Source organism: Ochotona princeps, chromosome 4, assembly GCF_030435755.1.
Source record: "Ochotona princeps isolate mOchPri1 chromosome 4, mOchPri1.hap1, whole genome shotgun sequence".
In the NCBI taxonomy this organism is placed as follows: Eukaryota; Metazoa; Chordata; class Mammalia; order Lagomorpha; family Ochotonidae; genus Ochotona; species Ochotona princeps.
In genome coordinates, this window is record NC_080835.1 from 28428949 (window position 1) to 28441471 (window position 12523).

Sequence of the window (12523 nt, forward strand, 5' to 3'; positions counted from 1 at the left end):
TGTTATAAATACCCAGATGACCCTGACAGAAAACAAGTTCCCACCCTTTGATATAAGGCATATGTATTTAGATCTAAGCTGTAAGGATGTATTTTGTTAGACAAATGCAAAATATAACCTACTTTAACATTTTTTCTCATAAAAAACTTTGCTTAATTAAAATTTATTTCAGTGTTGCTGTTCAATTAGAGTTTTAGTGCCTTAGTGGTTATCTGATCAAAAAATTTGAGCCATATGAAACTCTCATGAAAGAAGTCTGTTCTTTCAGAGTAGCTAGGATTAACGTGGACAGTGTTGCAAATTTATTTGTCCTAACAGCTCCATTGACTTTAATTGATTGGCAAGGGAATAGTTTATCTTGTTTTCCAAAGAAGACAAGATTATAATGCTACAAATTCTAGCATTTAATGATGTGGTGATTTAATACTTTTCATCTCTTATCAAGAATAGCCTCAAAAATTATTACTCTAGGGGCTGGCATTCCTGTTTAGCTGGTCAAACCTCCTCATGACATGCCACTCACATCCCATAGGTGCACATGTTCATGTGCCAGCGGCTCCTCTTCTGGTCCAGCTCCCTGCAGATGGCCTGGGAAAAGCAGCTGAAGGTAGCCTAAATGTTTGGGCTCCAAATGGGAGACCCAGAAGAAGCCCCCGTATGTCAGCTTTGACCTGTCCAAGCCCTGATCTTTGTGGTCATGTGGAGACAGAACCAGCAGATACAAGATCTTTCTGCCTGGCACTCTCTGTCTCAGTCTCTCTCTTTCTGTAACTCTTTCATGTGGATAATCTGTAAGAAAGTTACTACTCTAATAATTATTTTGCATTTTCTATAAAACTTGTGATATTGTTTTTCCCTTCTTATGGATTATGTATTCTTATGTATTCCCCTCTGGTCTAGATGTTAGGAAAGATTTTGTGTTTCGTCTCATACCAAATATTTTCTATTTATTTTGTGACTTTTTTTATGGGACTAATTTATTTTCAACTCATTTTAATATTTATGGGTAACAATTGTTTTAAGCTTAGTGTTCCTTTTTATTAGATTTTGACATCATTTTGACATATATCTCTTACAAATAGCATCATATTCTGGAATTAGGTGCAATTAGTGAGCAAATATGTTACATCCTTTCAAATATGTAATTTATGCAGCCTTAACATTTTATTTGCTTCTTTCAATGCTTTCATCAAATATAAGTCTTTTTGATTCTGCTGTAAATTAAAGGAGTTATATAACATACCTTGTTCAATTCTTTGAGAACTAGGAAATATTAAGTGATGATTTTACTTCTTTATTGTGCATTAGATTTGAACAGTGATATGTACAATTAAAGACTTTTTATTTGAAAGAGTGATAGGGAAACAGACAGAATGCAACAGAGGCCTTTTTGTGATTTAGTCCCCAGGTGGCACTGCCGTAGATGGGTCTGGCCCAGGCTGAAGGCAGAAACCTACAGCTCCTTCCTGAGTTCCCACATGGGTGGCAGGAGTAGCATACTTAGGCTTTAATCCGTTGCTTCCCTATGTGTGTCAGCAGGAAATTGGATCTGAAATGGAATAGCTGGGACTTAAACTGCCCCACTGGTATGAGATGCGGACAAAGCAACCATTGGCTCAACCCACAGGGCCACAATGCTGGCCTGGGTACAAAAGTGTATTTAGCTAATTTGGTTTATTATGTGAAGTTGTTTTTCAATAAAGTTTTAAGTCTAAAAGTTGCATTCAGAAGCAATGCACAGTGCCTATAGTACAAATAAATAATTTTTAAAAATTTTTTGAAGTATAAAACCTAAGAATACCAGAAAATTTAGGTAACTTTCCTGTTGTTCTCATTATTGGATTTGACCTATAAAATTCTTCAGAAAAGTCTTCAAAGCTAAAAAATATATAGGAGGTTCAGTACATAAGAGGGTAAAGAATATGGATTTCTGTTGTTTTATAAAAATATTAAAGCAGCTTATGCTTAATGACATTTGGTGATGCTTTTCACTTTTTCCCCCTCAGAGGTGACATTGTGATTGCAAAAAGCCCAAGTGACCCAAGATCAAATATTTGTAAAAGAGTGATTGGTTTGGAAGGAGACAAAATCCTCACCACTAGTCCATCAGATTTCTTTAAAAGCCATAGTTATGTAAGTAGCATTTCAAATATGTTATTTGTTGGTATCCTAGATGACTAGCATGAACTGAATATACTGACAAAAGAAACTAACTTCTGTTTTCTTTTGCATATTAAAATATGGTTCATTCAATCAAGTTCAACTGTGATTAAATGTTAAGGAACAGTTAGACCATTACAGAAATATTTCCTTTTAAAAGCTATATAGACAGTCTCAGAAATAATTATTATATGCAAAGGTCATTGGTAGATGTTATACTGGATAAAAATTTGAAAAGAAATAGCTATTTTCACAGTCTCTGAGAATTTCTCCTAGAATGTTTATTATAAAGGGAATAATTGTAATATCCTAGTGAAGAACTTGTCAGATATTATGTTAATCGAGAAGTCAGTACCATTAATAACACAATATACTGAAGAATTAATGCAACAAGAAGGTCATGTCATTTTTGTGGTTTATTTTGAGAAATATGTACAACCTCAGTTTAACCCTGAGAAACAAAACCTAATGCAAGATTATTTTACAGTATAACCGAATGATGCTCTTCAGACATGTCAAGGTTATGAACAACAAGGGAAAAATGAAGAACTATACAGATGGGAGAAAAAACCAGATAAAGCTAAAAGCAGTTAGGGACTCTGACAGAAAATTGGTTACTATCTGTTTGGTAGAAATTCTGAGAAAACTGGTGCTTGCCATTTAGCTTTTAAAAATAATTTAGATTGGTTTAAATTTTACTTCTTTTTATTGTTATCATTATATGATACAATTCCATAGGCCCTGGGGTTTCCCTTATCCCCTCCCCAAATCCCTCCCCCCTCACCCCCAATATCTTTACTATAGTATAGTTCTTCATAAACAGTCATATGTCCATTATTGCGGACATGGACAATGACAGAGAGTCCATCATCCTATTGTCAAGATATAGTAAACAGTTTCATTGGGAATCCGTCTTGTCTGGAAGTAAAGATGCGTACTGCATTGTGTCCTCACATCTGGATATGTTAGTCTCCATTGCGCAGTTACTATATATCCCCTTAATTGAAAAGCTACAATATAAAATCAACAACAAAAAGTAAAATAGAAATTTACAATGCCATGAAGTTAAATCGTATGCTACTAGATGTGACAGTCTCCATTACACAGTTACTATACATTCCCTTAAATGAAAAGCCACGAAACAAAATAAATGGCAGGAAAAAAAAAAAGAAATTAACAACACCATGAAGTTAAATAACATGCTACTGAATGACTAATGTGTCATTGAAGAAATGAAAAAGAAAATCAAGAACCTTCTTGAAGAAAATGTTACTATTTGATCTATGAGTCATTGAATAATTTAATCAGAAGAAAGTGTTTTAAAGAGATGAAACTAACAAAAAAACATCAAAAACCATGAAATATAGTTTCTGCTGATCTTTGTTGGTGAAATGTGTCTCCTGTATGCAACAAATAGATGGGTTTTGTTTTTTAATCCAGTCTACTAATCTATGATGTTTGATTGATGAGTTTAAGCCGTTTACATTCAGGGTTATTACAGATAGGTGGTAATTTGGTCCTGTCATTTTAGGAATGGGTTGTTCATTGATTTAGTCTTCTGTTGTCATTTTACTGGGATGTTCTTTGCATTTGCCTCTGGTTTTGTTGGGCGCTATTGCTTTTCTCTGTCAAGAGAACATCTTTAAGTATCATTTGTAGGGCAGGTTTGGAAGAGGCATATTCTTTTAACTTTTCTTTACTGTGGAAGAATTTTATTTCATTTTCAAAGACAAAGGAAAGTTTTGTTGGGTACATTATCCTGGGCTAACAATTTTTTTTTGTTTTTAAAATCTGGAATATGTTACTCCATTCTCTTCTGACTTAGTTTCCTGTGAGAGGTCTCCTGTGAACTTAATTGGCATTCCTTTATATGTCAATTGATTTTTTTCATGTGCACATTTAAGGATCTTTCTCTTATGTTTGATTGAAGAGAGTTTGATTATCATGTGTCATGGTGAAGATTGCTTTTGGTCAGTTCTGTTGGGAGTTGTGTGCCCCTCCTGGATCTTGTTTCCCAATTCTTTCTCTAGAATAGGAAAAATTTTTTTCTTATTATTTCATTAAATATATTTGCAAACTCAGCTTCTCTTTCTGCACCTTCTGGGATCCCATAACTCTTATATTGGGCCTCTTAACAGTGTCTTTCAACTCTTGAATACTTTTTTTGGCCTGATCCAGCTCTGCTTCCAGCTTTTTGTTTGTTTCCCCCTGATGACAGGGAATATCTTCCAATTCTGAGATTCTCTCCTCTGTTTCATTCATTCTAATTTTGAAACTCTCTTTTAATTTGCTCTACTGTATTCTTCATTTCTGAAGTATCTGCTTTCATTTGATTCATTTCCAGTGTGACATGTTCCTTGAACACCTTGAATGCCTGCTTTATGTGCTTCTTGTTTTTGGTAAAAAGTTTTATAAGGAGTGTTTTAAATTCTGTGTCCCCCATTTTCTCAATGTCTTCCACAATGAACTCTGAGGTTGACAAAGGGTGTTGTTCCTTTGCAGGGGAGTCTTCGGTAATATTCATTGTGCTTCTGACTTTTCTTTCACTCTTGGTTATTCCACTTTTGGTTAGCAGATTATTCTCCTTTGGGCAGGCTTCTAAGCTGTGTCACCCACAATTGAATATTACTTATTGTATTTGGTGCACAGTTCTTTGTTTGCAGTCAGATGTGCCACTCCCTCCAGCTAGTTCCAGGTCTGGGTACTTATGTTAGACTTCCACCATGGTCTCCATAGCTCCACCTCCAGTCTCACCAGTCTCCACCTCCTATGATCCTGTTCTGAGGTTGCACTGTTATCTATACAACCTTTCTTCCACTTCCAGTCTGAGCAATTCCCAGGATTAGGGAGGCACCAGGAATCCTTTTTTATTTTTTTTAAAAGATTTATTTATTTTTATTTGCAAGACAGATATACAGAGAGGAGGAGAGACAGGAAGATCTTCTGTATGATGATTCACTCCCCAAGTGACCACAACAGCCGGTGCTACACCGATCCGAAGCCGGGAACTAGGAACTTCCTCCAGGTTTCCCATGTGGGTGCAGTGTCCCAAATCTTTGGGCCATCCTTGACTGCTTTCCCAAGACCACAAGCAGGGGCTGCCGGGACTAGAACCAGCGCCTATATGGGATCCTGGCGTGTTCAGGGCAAGGACTTTAGCTACTAGGCCACATTGCCGGGCCTGGCACCAGGAATCCTATAGAGCTAGGAACCTCTTGGATGTTAGATCTGAGGGCCACACAGACCTATTTTGATCCATAGGGTGCCATAGTTCGTATTATTTTCGCTGTGGGACCAGTGCAATGCACTGAGCTCAGTGAGTTTGCTTCCAGCTCATTGCATACGTAGCTCACTGTTGTGCCTGCATTCTTAAAGCTTTTGCCACATGGTACAAATGGTGCGTGATGTGCCACTACTAGAGTTCTTGATCTGCTGGCTGTCAGGCCTAATTGCTACCCCAATCTATTTTTGGTGGAAGCTGAGAGTGCCATGTTGTTGCAGTTCACTGAACCAGAAATGAGTTCACTCCCAGCTTTGTGCATGCACAGTCCTTTCCTATCGCCTTTGCCTTTGTGCACAAAATGGTTCCCAGTTTGGTTCTAGTGGGCAGAATGAGCTGTGAAATCCACCTTGTTCTCACAACGCCTGTCTGGGGCCTGCTGTTCTGTCTCTGCTTCTGGTCAAATCAAATGGACCAGCAGGATGGGCAGTTCTTTTTCTGGGTTTATCTCCTGAGCTCTTGGTGAACACCCCTTCCCATTGGTTGCTGGTGGAGTTTTGGCTGCCAGTGCAGTTCAGATTGCCACTTGCTGAATGCCTCTGGGTATTGGTCACTGCAGCACCACAGTGTTGCGTCCACTACTTTCACGTGTCTGTCAGTCTCCAGGTAACCGTCTGTTGTTGTTCTGCCCTCTTCTGTTCCCTGGAATGTGCCCTCTCTGTTTCACACTCGCCATTGTTTCTTCATCTGTTTAAATGTGTCCTTACCCTATTCTGCCATTTGGATTCTCCCCCATAGTGAATTTGATCAGTAGTCTATCAAATAACCCATTATTTGCTTATGAGCCATAATAGAATATATGACTCAGCTCTGCAACTATTGTATGTTTATTGCTATAATGCTAAACATATTATTAACGTTTGCTGATGATACTAATATTAAAGATGGTAGTCTGATGTTACATCACTTAAGGATATGTCACATTTAGTTATATCTTTTCATCTTCATATACCTTTTAATTTGTGAGATATTTTTGTCACTTAAAAATACTAGTTTTTTTTTTAAGATTTATTTCTTTTTATTGGAAAGGTAGATCAGGTTTATGGAGAGGAGAGAAAGATCTGTCTGCTGATTCACTTTCCAAATAGCCACAATGTCTGGAACTGAGCCGATCTAAAGCCAGGAAACAGGAGCCTCTTCTGGGTCTCCCATGTGGTTACAGGGTCCCAATGCTTTGGGCCATCGTTTGCTGCTTTTTACAGGCCATAAGCAGGGAGCTGGATGGGAATTGGGGCAGCTAAGAAACAAACTGGTGCCTCTATGGGATCCCAGAGCTTGGAAGGTGAGGATTGAGCCATCATGCTGGATCCCAAAATTATTTATTTTTATTTGAAAGGCTGAGAGATAGATATCTTCCATTTGCTCATTCACTCTGCAAATGCCTGTGACAGCTAGTGCTGAGTTAGGTTGAAATCAGGAGCCAGGAACTCCATCTGGGTCTCCCTTGTGGTTTGCAGTAGACCTCCGCAGTTGAGTCCGCATCTGTTGCCTCCAAGGTTTGCGTTAGCAGCAGCCAGACTGGAGCTGGAGCAGTCAGGCCCAGAATGAGGCACTTTGGTAAGGGATGTAGTTGTCCCCGGTGGGGACTTGCTGTTGTACCACAGGCCTGCTCCTGTAGTCACTTATATGTGTACACACGTATATATCTGAACATATATACATATGTACAGCATTTTCAAGAGTACAATAGAACATCCTTTTTCTGTAAATTTGAGCACCATCATTGGTGTGGTTTTCTTGTTATGAGTTATTAGGCAAAGAATATCAGGACAGTGAAACTCAGTCCCAGCTGAATAATCACACCAACCAGAGGACTGATTGTGAGGTAAAGATATTTAAAATATTCTGTACAAGAAAAATGTTCAATTTTTAGATGTTTGATGGGTGGAAATAGAGGATCCTGCCATTTTTGTTCAAGATGTATTCTGTTACCTTTGTTTTGTTTATAAATTTACACAAGCTAATTGTAAAGGTGCTTTCCAACACTTAATATGTGTTTACTTTGTACTGTATAAACTCGTTAACAAAGACAAACCTAGTTAATTATCACACTACCAACCCAATGAGACAGGTAAAATTAAACTTGGTAAAAAGAAAATCAACCAAAGGGGGGAGTTAAATACATTTCCCAATTTCAAGCTGAGAGGAATTGAGATTGTGGAATGTATAGCCTGGTTGCAGAATCTGTTCCTCATCGTGCCACTGCTGCTCTCAGATTATCCCCTGCCTGTCTGGTTATTGTTACTGTTCATGTCTCCTTAATTTGTATTTCCTTAAAATGTGTTTTTCTTTTGATTGGCACTGCATTTCTCTGAAAGACGGAGTCTTTTTGAGGTCTTCCCTCCTGCCAGTTGTCTTAGTGTAGCTTGTTCAAGCTGTAAAAATTGTAAAGGTGATTTATAACCACAGTTCACCTGAGCCTGGAGTTCCCCAACAAGATACCTGTACTGTTGGCGGGTCCTACTCCAGGGCGTTGCATTTTCAGCTCTCGCAGAAACACATTGGTACTGCTTCTTCCCTGGTTAGTGCCTTTGAAAGTCGGTATTGCTTAGAAAATGAAGATATTCCTTTACTAATCAGGTCATTATTGATCGGCATAGTTGAGATGATTAGTATTAAATGCATTTTGAATTTCAGGCCAAAAAAAAAATGTTAGTCTTATATATAGGATGCATCAGAGAGAAAAATACCCAAAGTTTCTGTTGTAAACCCATCTGAGATATTTAGCATATGAAAGAGATAGCATTGGTTGTAAGTTGGCAAAAGACAGTATAAACAAATCATTTCTTAAGTGATGTGGAATCATTTTATTCATTTCAGAATTTTCAAAGACTATATGGCAAGCAGTAGTTTCACACCGTATTTATTTTTTTCCAGTAAGTATTTGGAAACCAAGCAATCCCTAAAGATTGAAATGAGTTTTCTTTATTTTGATGTTACTGAAGCCTGTGCTTCTTTCGTTGGTTATGAGCTGAGTATTGACTATTAGCTTAATTTATGACCTCTTAAAAAAACAAATTGTACCCAGTACCATAGTGTAGTCGTTTAAGTCCTCGCCTTGCACACGCCGGGATCCCATATGGTCCCTGGTTCTAATCCCAGTGGCCTCGCTTCCCATCCAGCTCCCTGCTTGTGGCCTGGGAAAACAGTCAAGGATGACCCAAAGTCTTGGGACTCTGCACCCACGTGGGACACCTGGAAAAAGCTCCTGGCTCCTGGCTTCGGATTGGCTCAGCTCCGGCCGTTGCGGCCACTTGGGGAGTGAATCATCACATGGAAGATCTTCCTCTTTGTCCTTTGTCTCTCCTCCTCTGTGTATATCTGCCTTTCCAATAAAAATAAATAAATCTTAAAAAAAAAAAACAAATTGGACCTGGCAGCGTGGCCTAGTGGCTAAAGTCCTCGCCTTGAACACCCCGGGATCCCATATGGGTGCCGGTTCTAATCCCGGCAGCTCCACCTCCCATCCAGCTCCCTGCTTGTGGCCTGGGAAAGCAGCCGAGGACAGCCCAAAACTTTGGGACCCTGCACGCACGTGGGAGACCCTGAAGAGGTTCCTGGTTCCCGGCTTCGGATTAGTGCAGCACCGGCAGTTGCGGCTCACTTGGGTAGTAAATCATTGGACGGAAGATATTCCTCTCTGTCTCTTCTCCTCTCTGTATATCTGACTTTCTACTAAAAAAAGTTGCTGGGCCCAGATTTACTTATTCTTAGGGAAAGGCAGATTTACTGAGAAAAGGAGAGACGGATATTCTATCCACTGTTTCATTCCCCAGATGGCCACAATAGCCGGAGCTAAGCTAATACAGAGCCAGGAGCCAGGAGCCTCTTCTGGGTCTCCCATGTCTCTTCTTATTGGAACCTGCTGGCAGTTAGCTTTGGGGGTAGCCTTGTCCTATTCTGGGTGGAGCCTGTGGGACGCCAAGTCAGTATTATTTTTCTGGTGAAACCAGTGCAATGCATTGAGCCGAAGGTGAGCTAGCCCCTTGCTTAGCACATGAGCAGCTTGTTTCCCTCCTGTGGGCTTTGCCGCAGAACTCAAAATGGTGCCTTATATGGCATTGGTGGGGATCTGGGCTATGAAATCCACCCCATTACCACACTTGTCCAAAAGGGCTCCACCATTCTGATTCTGCTTGTAATATTTTAAGACGTCAACAGGACCCACAATTCTATGGCTTGATTCAGCTCCTGGTGATCCCCCCATCTCCCCTGCCCCCAGTGCAGCTCTGCTCTGTGTGCTGCTTCCCGGTGTCTGTGGGTCTCCAGGTGTGTCCCTGCTGTCACACTGCCTGGGATCGTGCCCTTTCTGCCTCTCCTCCACTAATCCTGCTCTAGCCATCTTAATGTGTCCTCACCATAGTCCACTATCTTGTTCTCTTTCTCATTTTGGTAATTGAAATTTTATTTGAAGACAGGCATGCTCACTCATTCATTTTCATATTGCTCGTGTCTGATTTCAGTAAAATAGCAGAGCTGAGTACTTGTGACAAAAATTATGTGATCTACTTAGCCCAGACTAGTTGACAATCCGGCCCCTTACACTGTGTTTGCTGAGCCCTGCTTTACAATAAAAGATTCTTGATGGCAAGGACTTGTTTTGAATGTACCTGATTTCCCACAATGTAAATTGTTTTGGCATCTAATAGATACTTTAAAAATACTCAAAGCATGGACGGATATGTATATGAAAGGTCTGGCTGTTTTCTTCTAGTTCCTATTCTCATTCTACGTTAGTTTTTTCCTACTACTTTCTACTTCCAAATTTCTTCTAAGTGAGGGCATGATAATATAAAATTTCAGGAAAATAACTGAATGCTACCATGGAGTAAATGGTAGTTATGTCCAATCTTTGTTCATTCTATTCTTCATAGAATACTTGAAAGCTAAACTATGTCTAAAGGAAATGCTACGTGAAGGTGGCATGGCAGGAAGTATTGGAATGTCCCTGTTACTGTATACTAGCAGAGCCAAGTGCTGATTGTTTCTCTTAATGAATTTATCTCGTATTTTTCAGTCTTTTATTAGGTAGATTAGAAATTCTACTAACTACAAATTGACTTACCATTTTGAAGTACTGAATTTTATCCAGAAAAAAATCTCTTAAAGGAATGGTGGATTTGAGATACACTGGTAAGCCTCCATCTCATTTTGAGGGAATGTTTAGTGCCTCAGAAATGCTACCGTGTTTTGTTAATGATGAGTAGAGTACCATTAAATATTTGGAACTGGGCCTGACACGGTGGCCTAGTACCTAAAGTCCTCGCCTTGAACGTGCCGGGATCCCATATGGGCTCCAGTTCTAATCTCAGCGGCCCCGCTTCCCATCCAGCTCCCTGCTTGTGGCCTGGGAAAGCAGTCGAGGATGGCCCAAGCTTTGGGACCCTGCACCCCCACGTGGGACACCCAGAAGAGGTTTCTGGCTCCTGGCTTTGGACTGGCTCACCTCCAGCCATTGCAGCCACTTGGGGAGTGAATCATTGGATGGAAGATCTTCCCCTCTGTCTTTCCTCTGTGTATATCTGACTTTGCAATAAGAATAAATAAATCTTTAAAAAATAAAATATTTGGTACTTCATCATTTATTTGCTAAAGAGAGCTGTCTGCATTTCAGTAGAAATATGTGTGGCCTTTAGATTTCTTTACAATTCTGACATTTTGTTCTTTTGATCTTTTATTGATTGACATATTAAATAATGGATAAGTTGTGATTTATAAACTTTTCCCTTGCACATGAACTTCTGTTTTCTACTGGTGGGTCATTGTGAAGTGATGAATCATTTTTTTCCATTTTTAAATTTTATTGTCGACAATCTTTACATAGTTAATTAGGGCACAAAGGTTCAAAGGCTACAGGAGAGTGGGTAAGACTATTGTTTCCACATTTTTTTTCCTATATCGGGGTAAATGGGGCGGTAAAAGCAGAAGCCCACCCAGTCTCCCACCCACCCCAGGTCCCCAGTGTGGGGCATGTTCCGAGGGTCTTGCTCAAGTGGTTTTGATAGGTCAACAGTTATGAATTGCTGCCAATCTCGCCATTCCAACCACAAAGAAATTGCTGCAGAATCCACTGGCTGGGTCTCCGTTTGCCCTGTTTTTCACTTGCAACATATGGCTGGGGTAGTTGATTGATTTGTTCTCTCCTCTTTCTTTTCATGGTTAGGGATCTGAGTCCGGAAATACGATTGAGGGGATCCCTAAAGAAACTTGTCTGAGGTGTTCCCAGACCAGATTCTTGTGTGTACTTGCAAGTACAGGGCCCAGTACAGTCCATTGCCCCAAACAGCTGGTGGTTGCAGTTGCTGGGTCGGTTCTGTTTCCAGCCCTGTCTACCACTGGAACCAATGGGTGTTGCAGTCCAGCCTGGCTCTGCCCAGCACATACCCGGCCCTCACATAAACCAGTGGGAGCTGCAGCCTGTTGGAGTGACCCACAATAACCCCACCAGAGCCGCCCCTTATCTTGGTTCCCTTGCTTGCCATTATGTGCAGCAGACTAGTCCAGTCTGTCCCACATCCCCTTCTGCTCTCATACATGTCAGTGGGCATTGAAGCTTAGTTCAATCTAACCAGCTACACTGTCCAGCCTGCACACATGCTGTTGGGTGCCTCTATCTAGTCACCCAGCCCCTGTCCTGGTTTTCATGCTCTCCACTGGGAATGGTAACCCAAGAGGCAGGAGCCCACTATTTTCCTCCCAGGCCACTCCCACTCCCAGATTATGCACTCTCCAGGTGGTTCTGCAGTTTAACTTGACAGAATTAGCCCCCAATGCCAGCTTCTGCCAGCTGATACTGTGGCTAAGCCCAACCAACCCTTACCCACTCTAATTTTTGTTTGCACCAGTAGGAATAATCAGCCCAGCCTGGCTTTTCCCTGACCTAGTCCACATGAGGCCCACAGGTGTTGTAGTCGTGCCTAGTCTGGTCTGCCCCCATCCCAGCTCATGCTCTCCAGTGGGAGTAGCTGTCCAGCAAGGGAGCCCCCCCATATTCCTCCTGCTGGCTCTGCCCCCTCCCTCCTGTTTCTCACGTGTGCTATTGGGTGCTGTGGCCACATCTGGTACAGGTAACCTCCCCTTGGC

General features: G+C 40.8%; 1 protein-coding gene across 6 annotated transcripts in view; it reads left to right on the forward strand.

Moving 5' to 3' along the window:
- IMMP1L (inner mitochondrial membrane peptidase subunit 1) overlaps nucleotides 1-12523 on the forward strand; it is a 75153-nt gene that overhangs the window by 46405 nt on the left and 16225 nt on the right. For all 6 annotated transcript variants that reach the window (XM_058663224.1, XM_058663222.1, XM_058663225.1 and 3 more), the window contains one exon: nucleotides 2007-2133. In XM_058663224.1, the coding sequence (XP_058519207.1) occupies nucleotides 2007-2133 (127 nt within the window). The remainder of the gene's footprint in view (nucleotides 1-2006; nucleotides 2134-12523) is intronic.